At 42.5% G+C, this 13,433-nt stretch overlaps 1 protein-coding gene across 1 annotated transcript; it reads left to right on the top strand.

The window, feature by feature from the left end:
• Positions 1–157: 157 nt before the first annotated feature.
• LOC135493851 (gamma-aminobutyric acid type B receptor subunit 2-like) lies at positions 158–13,287 on the top strand. Its single transcript, XM_064781470.1, has 14 exons — positions 158–868; positions 4,935–5,051; positions 6,366–6,521; positions 7,692–7,787; positions 7,878–8,063; positions 8,333–8,576; positions 8,889–8,957; positions 9,217–9,367; positions 9,604–9,736; positions 10,033–10,140; positions 10,457–10,585; positions 10,792–11,118; positions 11,391–11,591; positions 11,800–13,287. Exons 1-14 carry the CDS (start codon positions 638–640, stop codon positions 12,688–12,690), a joined length of 3,039 nt encoding a protein of 1,012 aa, XP_064637540.1. The 5' UTR covers positions 158–637; the 3' UTR covers positions 12,691–13,287.
• The last annotated feature ends 146 nt before the right edge of the window (positions 13,288–13,433 follow it).

Below are 13,433 nucleotides of genomic sequence, written 5' to 3'. Positions count from 1 at the left end.
TAAATCAACTAATTTAGCCAGGATTAGCACTCGCCAGTTAAATTTGTTTTTAAGTGCTTTGGTCTGTTTGCATTGATAGCAAACCCTATTGATCGTTCCCCAATGGTTTCGTGACAATGCTTTCGCTGCATGATTATTGTCAGTCGGTCCTGAGCGTTCGAGGGCGGAGGGCGGTTCAGTGCTCTCTCAGTGAATTCAGGAATACATCGGCGAGTTTTTCACGAGGATAAGCGAGGATGTGATGAGACTAGATCATTCAAATCATTAGGAGTATATGAACGCGTTCGGAAACAGGAAACAAAGAGATCAATTAGTATGAATGAAAGTCCCACGGTGCGGTCATGGGATATTGAATGCCGCTTTCCACAATTCATTTATTCAAGGCATCAACATGTGGTGTACCAAACATGAGTTTTTACATTCAAGCTGACAATGGCTTTTACCTGTATACCTTTCTTACAATTGATTCGCTAGCTCAGAAACAAAACAAATCACCCTAAACAACCAGAAATCAACTATATCTCTACTTCAAATTTGTTTGTGATAAGGAATTTGCTCAAAGAAATGGATTACTCGCTGTGTATCAAGACTAAAAGTGACATTTAAAAAAGTCTTAACACTCTGGTCACAAACGGATATGTTCCACCCTAGACCCTCTGCCTTAGCTACCCTGGTTCACATTGCTCTTTTTCTTGGTGCTATAAACTTGGTGAGATGTGCGACCAACTTGGAACTGCATGTGCAAGGACTATTCCCGCTGACAGGGCGGCAGGCATCCAGGGGGTATGCCGAGCTCGCCGGGGCAAGACTGGCCATGAGGAGAATTAAGAATCCAACTGATATACAGTTTGCCCATAATGATTCAATGGTAAGTCAAGTTGTAAACGAGGTACGGCCACGGTAAAATAAAATGGTCTAAATGATGACCAAGGACAAGGAAGAATTCTAAAACTTCTCTCGAATGTCCTCCGCTGAACTGCGAAACTTTGACAAGGCTGCATGTCTTATCATGAAGTGCAGTCTGAGTCTAAGGCAATCGTCACACATACATTCATCTGGTCTGTTCTATAAGATCCCCAAGTCAGATATGGTATAATATAATGACATTACCCGTCAATACCAAGCCATCGGTTAGGATCGCCGGACTCATTGGCCTTTTGTCATGAAGGCCCTACGTAGGCAGGGTAGGTCAGGGAAGGCTGTCCATTCATCAACGTGTTATCGGTGTTGACAAACTTAGCTTTTATGCAGCTTATATTGTGTCGCATACCTACCATGCATAGATACCTCAATGATTTGTAGTCTTCGATCGCATCAATCATTTTCACGAACGCTCTTATTATGTTATATGAATGCACTTCCATGAAACGTGTACGAGTCATCAAAACATGTCATGGAAGGTTTCTTTGACCCCATTGACATGTTATACTTCAGGATATATAGTCAGATCTGTTTATAGCTGGTATAATACATGTATACGCCAAGTTGTTTTTCGTCTCAGCACGATATCGACGTGAATTCTGCAGAACTCCTACAGGAACTTCTGGCAACGCTTTCGACTCTCATAGTGAGATTGTGCAGATGCGCAGGGTAGGCTACATAATATACAGAGTGCCACTTTCGGTACTTAGAATTGGTGCAGTATTGATTCATTAAATTGAAGTCACGAGTGGTGACAAGAATGTATGTTCGAATCATTGTACAGCTGCGGGCAATACATTTCTCCTTCACACCACCTGACACTCGAACACCGCAGAGAGGCTGTTTGGGCTATACTCTATCCGCGTAGCTATAAGGTCAGTTTCACCGTCATCAATTCCAGCCTATATGTTTACATCGAGTGTAAGAATATTCGCGTCAGGAACGTGTGAAAAGGCATGTACTTTCAAGAATCCTAATTCACTTTTCATAACTTTTCCTTTTGGGCCGCGGCGATGGCAGATGTCAACTTATCCCTTTAAAATAGGCAGGCAAAGCGTGCATTAAAGAGCTTGTTCAAATTTTGATATATCAGTTTCTATTGTCTAGTGGCGACGGTCGCCGAATTCGAAAGTCTCTTTGTCGTGTGGGGTACACGCCCTTCAACTCAAGGGTTGGATTCTGGCGATTTTATCTTCCAACCTTGAACCTAGTACATGTGAACGCCATTTCTTGTGAGCTACATGTATTCGGCATTTACCCATACATCGTGTTTCGGACGAGGATATTCCTTTGATGATTTGAATCAAACTCTCAACGATCAAGAGACAGTCATAATCCTTTAAATCTCAGTTAAATTTGGACCACTTTCCGGTGGCCGCATTCAAGGTATCTGAAAGTTAACACTTGGTCGTGAAATTCCACCACAGAAACGAGAATAAAACGCTTTGTCTCATTTTCGGCTTTGCTGATTTGGTCCAGCACACACTCAACAACTGTATTTGCAAGAATGGCAAATGATTTCCGTTGACTAATTAGTCAAGTTGTAAGAACTTCCTGAAGCCGTTCTGTAACCAAGAGCAAGGAAAGTCGTGTCTTCTATTGAACAACCGATCGCTTTAATTTGACACCCCAAGCCTAACATTCTCACCCGAAAGGTGTTGGGGCACTTCGGGTAACACTAGACAGGGTTAAATTGACCGTTTAACAATGGTAAGGCATTTTTGATTGTAGTCAGATTCCTGTGGACGGGTATTGTTGAACAAGCTTGCGATTCTATACATGTAATTGGATTGATTTACATATCGTATACAAAGTTGATCTTTTCTTGTCTGGTACTCCCTCAATCTCCGGTGTCCCTGAGTCAGCTGCTGACCGCGGATACCAGCTTTCTCTCTTGTTAAATCAGGAGATGTCATGGAGAGCGAGTTCTAGTAATATCACACCTCCCTGGTGTAACATACCGCGCTATCTTTGTATTCATGCGCGTAGCGCTGGACGTCTCACCAGGCCTTGCTTCGATCTGAAGGCTTGCTATGGAAGGAAACTGACAATCAACAGTTGGCAAAATACCTGAATAATTTTTTTTTCTAAATTTCTTCTAAGGGTTGTAAGTGTAGGCTATCACTTCATCCTTGTCATGACATGTGGTGAGGAATCCAGTGATTCAGTGTTTGTTTCGTGCCAACCTGATTTGTTCGATTTTGTGAGCATGTGGCCAAAAAGACACAACATGCTGACTGCTTCACCACACCATCACTTTCACCCAAGGGAAAATATTTCGATCGACAGCATGTTCTATTTTCGAGTGGTTGTCTTGAGATTCGACTAGTCTTATGAGAGCCCTTCAACCTCAAGCATAGTCAAGTGCGCGTAGTTCGGGCGCTTGTCCACGTGTTTTGCCAAATCTCATGTCACAAATTGTTTAAACTTGGGCAGTTTCATACTGAGAGTGATTGCGACAATGCACTAGCAGTGCTTTGTTATTTTACGCCACACTTGCACCCAGACATGCAAAAGTCGATGAAAATGTGTGTGGTGAGGTTTAAATCTGCCTATCGCATTCCGGTAAAGTTATCCAATATATCGCCAGTTTGTCAGTTTAAAATGTAGTGACCCTAAAAATCTCTCCTTGTCAAAAACCAAAAATATGTAATCCCCATATTCTACTGATTTCTGTCTTACTTATCTTGTCATAGTGGATTAGTCCTCGGTGATTATAGACCCATTATAGGAATCTACATGCTGTAATTACCGTTATGCTATCTTCGCCGTGGACCTCATCGTATTTGGTAAGTGGGTACAATTAAATAATCGTGTACCTCGACAACCATGCGGGTGATAGAACAATGGTTAACATTTCTTTGTAATATATACATTGATTCTTTCATTTACAATAATGATTTCGCGATGAAAAGGTTACCTCAGGGTCCTGTCATGGTTATACGACGTGTTTGTGTATTTCCATGTGGGCGGCTTGACTGCTATTCAAGTAAAATGGTTCAAATAGAGATGATTACACAGAATGCATTTACATTTGAACCGATGTGCCATTCTAATACCAGAACATCCCCAATATGTTATCATTTCTACTGAAAAAGTTAAGATATTTCGGGTTAATCTGCCCAGGGACCGGATAGTAGCGTGAAAACGAATTTATTCAACGGTTTAACCATTAAGATAACATCTTATTTTGTTCCTGCTTACAGCTATTGACTTAGCTCTGTGGGAATTGTCCCCGTCAATAGCTCGAGTTATAGTATCTTGTCGAGATAAAATGAGTTCACAAAAGGGACTAGTTTTTTCTTTCGATGTGATGATATTTTGGGACAGTCGCGTAAAGGCAAGAGATGATCCTAGTTCCAGACGAAATGTCGTTGTTTATTTGCCCTCCGGTTGTTCCTTTAAGTGCAATTATCTGCAATGCAGGCTAACGACTCTCTGTGGGTGGGGCGTATTTACAGATGTTTGGAGACTTATACGACCGAATCGAATAAGACTCGCTATTGCACCAGACAGTCTACAGTATCCCATTGCAGTATTGTGAGTGTATCCAGTCAGCTTTTTTACCCGCTAGATCTGCCCACCACCACTGCAATTTATCAATTCAACTTTCTCCGTTGTATCGTCATGGTGTACATGTATTAGAACCGTGAATGCTACCTCAATGTATTTTGCCGCTGTACTTGTATGAATTGAACCAGTTTCTGCTTTTATTGGTAAGAAACAGTATCACATGAGTCATCGTGCACTTAACGGCAACGCAATGATGAAGTGGAATTCCATGATGCGTATCATATTGTTCTGTCAAATCGATTATGAATATATATCGCCAACATTCAGTCTATAGGCTATGCACAGGCGAATTTTTCAAATGTCGCGAGGTCAATATTATATAAGCGGACGACAATCGGCGACTACACCCAAGCTCTTAACACATGTTAATGGATATCTAACAAAAACATGTAAAAAACCCAGAGCTAATAATTTCACAGGTAATACTCTTGTTTCTTCAGTGCAATGTCGAGATCGAGGCGGGGGTCGCAGTAGATGCCATAGCAACCGTGGGTTCGAACATCATACTCCTAGGCGGAGGATGTCAGTCAACCAGCAGTGGTGAAGTTCTTCCCCAGGTGAGTCCGTCCATTAAAGCTGAACGAACTGAGTTACCCACCCGGAGATCACTACAGTAAAGCCAGTTAAGGAACTCAATTCAAACACTACTCTCGCCAAATTCGCGCTTCGACGCACCAACCAGGAGACTTCTTGAGAGTACAACTGGAAATGGAAAAAAATATATATCCACCAAGATGACGGATCAAACACAAGAAGGAACAAGACGCTACTGGGCCGCTATATCCCTTTAATAGGGGTTCAGTTTGAATCTTTTGGATCCTTAGATCTTAGTCCCCGATGTTATTCCATGAAAGGGCCATCATAATGGTATCTTTCATTCATCTGCATTATCTGCTCCTGATGGTTATGTTCCACGTTAAGAAAGACATCCCCCGGCCATCCGACACTGATAACGGGTTTCGAATGACAGGGGTCTTCAACGCCCCAGTGATTCAGGGGTGATCCCCGTCATCACGATGGCCCATTCTCAGTTCTGTATCAGGTTCATATTCATACATTTTGTTGGCATTCATAATCAAACTTGGGCAGATGCTGGCTACGGAAACAGATATGCAGAAAGGCCCCCGGTCTGGTCATGATGCGCTTTTGAAGTAAGATGCACAGTGTCAGTGTCAAATATCAAAGGTTGCTGTGTTTGGGATAGATGATGGCAGACAAGATCTTCGAATAAAGACCCTCTTTTGAAATGGTTTCCGGTTCGCCCGCCTCGGATTCGCCCCTACATATCAGACATGACCAACCGACCGACCAAGGCGCGTGTATATACGTAAACTATACCTTAAAATCCTTTCTAAGATGTCAGTGATATGCATACCAGTCATATGCCTGATTACTGTCCTATTATTAAGGTATGTTACGGTACCCAATAAAGAAATCATGTTCCCGTACGGAATCCGAACAAGAACGGGGAATTTCAATAGGCCTAAAGCAAATAAGCCTTTAAACTCCTTAAAAACAGAATCAAAATTGGTTTATTTAGGCACCCATTTGATCATTGGCATAATACGTTTTACCTTTACAGAAAGGTGTGACTTAGAGAACTGGATTAGACTCGCAAATTTCTCTTTTACGTGCAAACAAAAATAGACCGTGACAATCGGAAACTATTGCTCATAATTTGTCCCGTTTGTATTGACTTTTTCGATGCAATATTGTTCGACAAATATTTGGTTCTGCTAACCAATTATCTAGAATTCATTGGCTCAAGCCATTGCAAGATTGATAGAGTTGGCTTCATCGGTCATGGCTTTTTCAGGTATCATGCGCCACCCCTTAATCCACCAGTGCAGTGTATCTCATTCCTCTTGCAGATCATTTTCGAATCTACCTTCGTCTCCTCATCCAACCTTGTAATCAACTTCCGCCCAACACTTTCTTCACTCCACCCAGCCTTGATTTCTCTGATTATACGGCAAGGGTGGGGCGAGGTTGCCATAGTATTCCAGGAGGGCCATATTTATGAAAAGGTGAGCTTCATTTGACATTTGGATAAGCTTCATGTCGATTATCGGAGATCTAGCCTCAATCTTCAAAGCAGACAAAATATTCAAGCATATTGTAAAGCATTTCATAGGATCGACTTCTATCACTGCGCCGGAGTATGGAGCCTCTGAAACCCAGCCGCCGATACGAGACATCCTCGATAGAGACCCACCTTGAACGCCTATCCGTAGACTGCAGTTTGTAAGACTGTCATGTTTCCATGGCTGCACGTAATTTTAAAACGTCCCTCTGCATAAAACTAGTAAACTACCACGTTCACGTTACTTGTGGTGAAAAAGTGAGATGTGTGTTACTGCATTACATGCGCACTTGAAGTGATTTTTATTGGCATAATCTACCAGACTGCACAAGCTTTTAGTACAATCTACACCAGCTCAAGAGCCACGAGAGCTGTTTTAGTTGAAGTCGAATTATTCCAAGAGTATGGACCAAACGTTCACAATTGAATATACACTGAGGTTCGGAATATCACTTGGTAATGATTTGCCAAGATCGATAACAAGCTGTGCTATAACGGGGCTATGGCTTTAATGCAGTGGAACCACACCACTGTACTATATAATATGCCAAAAGTGCCTCAACGCCATACCTCATGAATGAAGTCCAGTCAAACATAAAATATGATCATTAACGGCACTGTGACGGGTCACAGTCAGTGGGGTCCCAAATAATATTTCAAATGCTTGTCATTGATGAACGAACCAACTTTTATGATACGTTTCGTGAACTAAAATGCTCATTGGTTTGTGATTCGTTTTACTATATGAATGCTAAAGGTGTTATTCGTTGCTAATTTCCGACCTACAAGTAAATCTTGTACTCGTACATGTACATATGATTGCAGGTGGACGGTAAATGTAGGAATACCCACGTTCTTACTCATCTGGCATGTACATGTATGACGAACCATATGGTCGCGATCGACCAATATCAAATATTTGTCATATAAGGCATTAGTGTAGCAGCCTATCGGTCACATAGCTCACTGTCAACATTCTCAGTATCGTCCCTCCTGTGAATTGGTGTAAGAGCTTAAGTATGATTTCCTTCAGAAGGTGAACCTGAAGGTCACATGTTTCGGCTAATATGCTGGTCTTCGTCCATGTTGTAATTGCTTTGTTTTGGTTCTTTAGGGGAGTGCAGTATTGAGGGACTTGTTGAAATCAAGAGGTATAGCAGCAGGTCTATACTTGAAAGACACGAATCAGAATGTCGCCAGCGTACTTAAGGTAGGTAATCATCAAGCCTACATTTTCAAAAATTGGACGACAACCACGTCACATCCACAACCACACTGAAATGTTTTTTTGCGTTTCCAGAGCTCAACCCTGCGTATCGTTATACTCTACCAAAGTGCCAGCCACGCCCGTGACTTCATGTGCAACGTTGATGAGGCCAATGGGCGTTATAGGTGGCTCTTACCCATTGTCAACTCCACCGACATCACCAGGGCCTGCCAAGACAAGAAACCCACGGTCCTCACACTCTCTCTGAAGCAAGTTAGCGTATGTATCAAGCGGTGTCTGTTCAAGACGGATTAGCAGCTTCCGAACTTCCCATGCATTTTTCGACTTACTCATGTTACAGAATATTCATTAACCCAACTAGTATGGTTGGTGTATGTCGTTACTATTATAAAGTATACACAGGCAATAAGGTATCAAAATGTGTTTAACCACGTAGCCTTCACTGGCCATTTAAAGACTCCAGTTCGATAGTCGTAACATCATCGTATTTCTCTCAGAGAATTCAAAGTCCGACCTCTTTTTTTCAGATTGATCGACAGTTCACCCAGAATATCGACCTGATCTACGGCATCGAAATCGACATCGACATCGTCTCGGCCGCATATTCCTATGACGCACTCTCCCTCATCATCCGGCAATCACACAACAGCACAAAAAATACTGAAGTCATCACGCTCATCAAGACGGGTACTTTCAGTGGGGCGACAGGTTTAGTTGAGTTTGGGGAGGATGGACTGCGGTTATTTCAAGCACGAATCGATGCTTATGTTGGTAGGTTTCTTCTTCAGAACATAGATACAGTCATTGTTTAATCATTTTACCTCCTTCTCAGGTTACAAAGTCCTTTGTCTTAATTTTACGCCCCGAGAAATTCTATTGTTTTCATTAATTACTGAGGAGAGATGAAATCAAACGGGCTTGTATTCTTATCTACTCATATTCCTGACAACAACCGTGAACCCGTCTCTTGGTGACCGCCCATATTCATCATCTTGATCATTGTTTTCAAAATACCCAGAAGTCAGCCCCTCTTGCCTTAAGTTAGAAACACTTTTTTGACGCTGCACTAAAATTCATTTTCAGGAAACGATTTCTATTCATACGGAAGCTTCTATAGCTCGTTGACCAGATCTACAGGGATGGAAGTCCTAGGTAAGAACAGAGGTGGGAATGGAAAACTAGTTTATACCCCCCCCCCCCCCCCCACACACGCACACACAGAGGCGAAGTGATCGCAAACTGACGCAGTAGCAATACCAATGACTTGTATCATAATCATTTCCTCCGTCGCTTTGTGGGGAACATAGCAAGACCTCGAAAGGACAATAACAGGGCTGGAGATATTAGTAGTACAGGCAGTTTGAATACATAGGAAGAAGAACCCTACTGTACAATTTCCGTTTTATTACAGTGAAGCTGAATGTCACAGAGCGCGTCAAGAAAGTAGTTGAGATGGAAGGCGTTGGTCTTGTGTTTTTCGCAGTCATGACGTCACTGGCCATCATTATCATAACATATGCAATTGCAATAATGGGCTACGTCATCAAGATGAGGGACGAAAGGTAGGGCCTAATCTGCAATGTTGCCATTTACAATTCTCTCCATCCAGCATAGGAAAGGGGCAACTTTCTATATCAAATTCCAGCAACTAACCAATAGTATATAACAGCGACACCATTTGTCGTGCTCAATTCTGCGTTGGTTATACTACTTTTCTCTATGTAACTACAATGCAACATGATGGTCTTCTTAAATATCCTATTATCAAAATCATTATCATTAACTGAATTTCTTCTAGATTTTACAAGATGACGAGCCCCAACATCAACATTGTGATCCTACTCAGTGCAGTATTAGTGTGCCTTCACGTGGTTCTTATCGGCTTCGGCGCGGTCAAGATGTCACTCGGCATAATCAGAGACGCCCATGTGGTGAGTACAAGTAACGGCTGGTCGTAAAACGGGACGCGAGTTGTAAACCAGTAGCTATTCCGCAAACCGGCTCAAACTCCTCCCGACGGCGAAATCGCAGCTGCAGTTGATTCTCGACCAATAAGCAGCAACGATACTCAAGTTTGAGCGGCTGTTTTTGAATCACCGTATTGCAATGTTGGTAAGGGAACAGAGCTGATACATTGCTCTGCCTGTAAACGTCGACTTATACAAACTAAACCAACAGAATCCGACAAGGGCAATGCTTACCAAACTGTTTATTTTTCTTATTTCAGGCGAGTCGCTACATTCTTTGTATTGCCTTCTCAATTTTCTACGGGGCCGTCCTCATGAAAACATGGCGTGTCTATGTCATCTTTAAGAATCTCAATGCTAATGGAAAGGTTGGTGTAGTTCCTTTCTGAACGGCTTCAATGCCATCGCGGCGATTGCCATCCTTGACCTCAGAAACTTTAAGTAGTTCAGATGCTGAATTATACTCTCAGCACTCGATATATGACCTGCTATTGCTTCAACGACTGGTCTGCCTCGAATCCATTGGTTGTTTGCTGTTGTAAAATATCTTAACTTCCACTGTGCCAAAAGCATTTCGCTCACGTATAACAATACTCCTGCTCAGTAAAGAAGCGACAAACGGTTGGTCATACCTTCCGAAGTTAATGTCTAAAACCAATCAAATCGTTTCATCCATTGTTTCAGCTGACGCGTGATATAGTACTAGTGTCTGTGATCTTTGCTATGGTAATTGTAGATGTTATCCTTGTCTCAATTTGGAGCTTCGCTGATCCACTCAGATGCGACATACACAACACTTCGATGAAATACGAGGTAAGTTTTCGGGAGCCTAGCTTGGTCGACCCCCCTGAAAATATTTTTGGATGAATGCAGTCTGCACAGGTTTACAAGTGGACACCTTACTCTCTCTTTGTCCGTTTGTTCCGAACTCTCGGAGAATAGTATTCAAAATCAAACATCAATGGCAAGAATTCGTGGTCTTGGCGGTTGTTTCATAGTTCAAATCCTTTCAATTTCAGGCTGTATCAGGTGTCGACAGAATCCAGCAGGTTTACGTCTGCTGGTCAGACTTCCAACCACTGTGGGTTAGCTTAATCTACCTCTACAAGGCCGCCATCTTGGCCACGTGTGTTTATTTCGCATGGCAGACAAGACACGTGACTCTGCCGTCCATGCAGGACGCTCCCTATATTTACGTTGTGATATTAAATGGTGCTTTCATTGGCGTTTTGCTGATACCGACTCTCGTGCTGTTCCCTGCAGATGAGAAGCTGTCCTTTGGAGTGACGTCACTTGCTTTGCTCTATCTTTCATCGGCAAATATCAGCTTGTTATTCATACCGAAAGTAAGTAACATAATCGGCGTCTTGGAAACATTTGAATGACGTCATGAAGAAGGAAGAATGCCATATATTGTTACTAAACGTGTTGTCGGATTATCACGAGAGTTTCAATGTAGTGTACCACACCATACTGTGACGCAATTCACTCTGTCGACTCGTTTTATGACGACAGATAAGCCTCAAAGTGATTGAAACCTCTGTTTGTTTTGCAATGCAGTATGATATTGGTGGTCTTGTGATATTGAAACCTTGATCATCATGGTGATATCTTCCAGGTTGTTACATATCGCCAAATCCAAAAAGGATTGAAGAAAGACGACAAGCTGGCTTTTAGTGAATCCTTGAAAAAGACGCAGGAGGCCACTGAGAGGACAGGGTGCTTAAACAGTTGCTTTGGCTCAGTCGAGAAGGACAACGAGGCATGGCAGGAGGTGCTGTCGGTTGAGATTGAGAATCTGAAGGCAACAGTGAAACAGGTAAATGTTGATACGGCCTCTAGGATGGAAAGTACGCATGTCACAGAGTCCTTGTAACAAGCTTGTCGAAATGAAAAATGACCCCGATTCGCGGCTGTGTCGTCGTCGACCAAATCTCGAATCAGTGAGCACAGTGCTATTTCAGTTCATTCTGTTTGTTGTTCGAGATGGTTTTCGTGATGAATATCTGCTTTTCACCTCGTTTCAGAAAGATGCCACGATCCGAGAGCTAACTGACAGACTTTACTATGGTGCGGACAAGTTCCAACAGTATCTCACTAGGAGACAACCTTCGGCAGCTTCGTTAAGTAATTCAAACTACGTCGGGGAATCGGCAAGGAGGACTAATGGCAATGTTCATCTCCCACAAAAACTAACCGGCTACCGTCATCCTAATGACACCGGTCAGCAGGTTACATCATATTCATCATCATCAGACAACAGTGGGAGGAATAGCCAACGCCATAGTCAGGCCTGTATTGGTGATTCGGGGAAGCAGTTTATGGACAGCCTACGTCTGAATGATACTGGGCAACTTTTTACAAATAACCGTCGCCATAGCCACACATACAGTGATCATGGTGTGGACAATGGGGGTTACAGAAGTCGAAGTAGCAGTAAAGCTAGTAGAATTAGCGTGCAGATACATAGTCATAGTGACGATTCGACTTCCACCGGGGACGAGGACAGTATAATTCCAACACCGAGGATGGTCATGGCGCCCCCAGTCGAACAACGTAGTAACTTGCAAGCAGTGGCAAATGTCGCGTACGTTCGTTCATTGGAGGACATTAGTCATGATAGTGCTATAGAAAATCCACCCGAAAGTTCGGACAAGGATTCGGAACGGATTTACAACAAAAGTAACCATCTCCGGAATGCATACACCCCGCCGCGCCCAAATAGTTCAATGAATAGGTTATCGTTCCCTCATAAGTCCGAGGGGACGCCAGGTTCTGATGACAGTGGTATAGCAGCCATTTATAGCCCTGTAAACTTGCCAAGTATCTATAGCCCGATGGAATATGAGAACCAGAGGAACAACTTGCCTACGCGATTTATGTATGAAGAACCAATGCAAGCAGACACTATTGTCTAAAAAGAAGCTTTAGCTTACGGGATCCTTACATGGTTGAAGTCCTTCCTCTTTCTGAACATAACAGTTAGAGGTGATGAAGTTGATACATTATTTTTGAAAATACAAAGTAATCTACACAAAGTTCCTTCAACCTGATTGTGAGAACTTCAATGTTCACAGTCGCGAAGTCTAATGAAAACAATCTTCCGGGCGAGCTTGATTCGGGAATATGTTCCTCGCCGGTCGAAGAACTGGTTAATGCATACTATTTCATGGACACTGGGATATGATTGAGATAGCTTTTACGGTACATTCATTTTGTGACGACCTGTTGCTGGGTTGCTGAGTGTTGAAAGTTCATTTGATTATTTGACTGTTGCTGTTGGTCGTTGACAGTTTGCCGTACGGATTTCTCTGTCTATACCAGAGCCATTGAAATATGATGTGGAGAATATGAGGAACACTATCTTGATTCAAAATCTGCAACCTAACATGACCTTAGTCGCCAATTGTCAAAAAGTTCTAATTCCACTACGGTATCGGAACCTGTTAATTTGTTTTCAGTTCTGTTATTTCTTGCTTGATTCATTTGTACATGTACGATCTCAGTATGAAATACATTCGAATACTTATGAATTTTGAAAAACACTGCGTTCTTTTGTTGTCACATTCTTCCAGACGTGGCTGCCATTCTTCAATTGTGACCACCGCCATTTCTAACGCATCGGAAAATACTACAACTTGCTAGAAAGATGCCACGCCCA

The sequence above is a fragment of the Lineus longissimus genome, chromosome 9 (genome assembly GCF_910592395.1).
Source record: "Lineus longissimus chromosome 9, tnLinLong1.2, whole genome shotgun sequence".
Taxonomy (NCBI): Eukaryota; Metazoa; Nemertea; class Pilidiophora; order Heteronemertea; family Lineidae; genus Lineus; species Lineus longissimus.
This window is presented reverse-complemented; position numbering and strand designations above follow the sequence as displayed.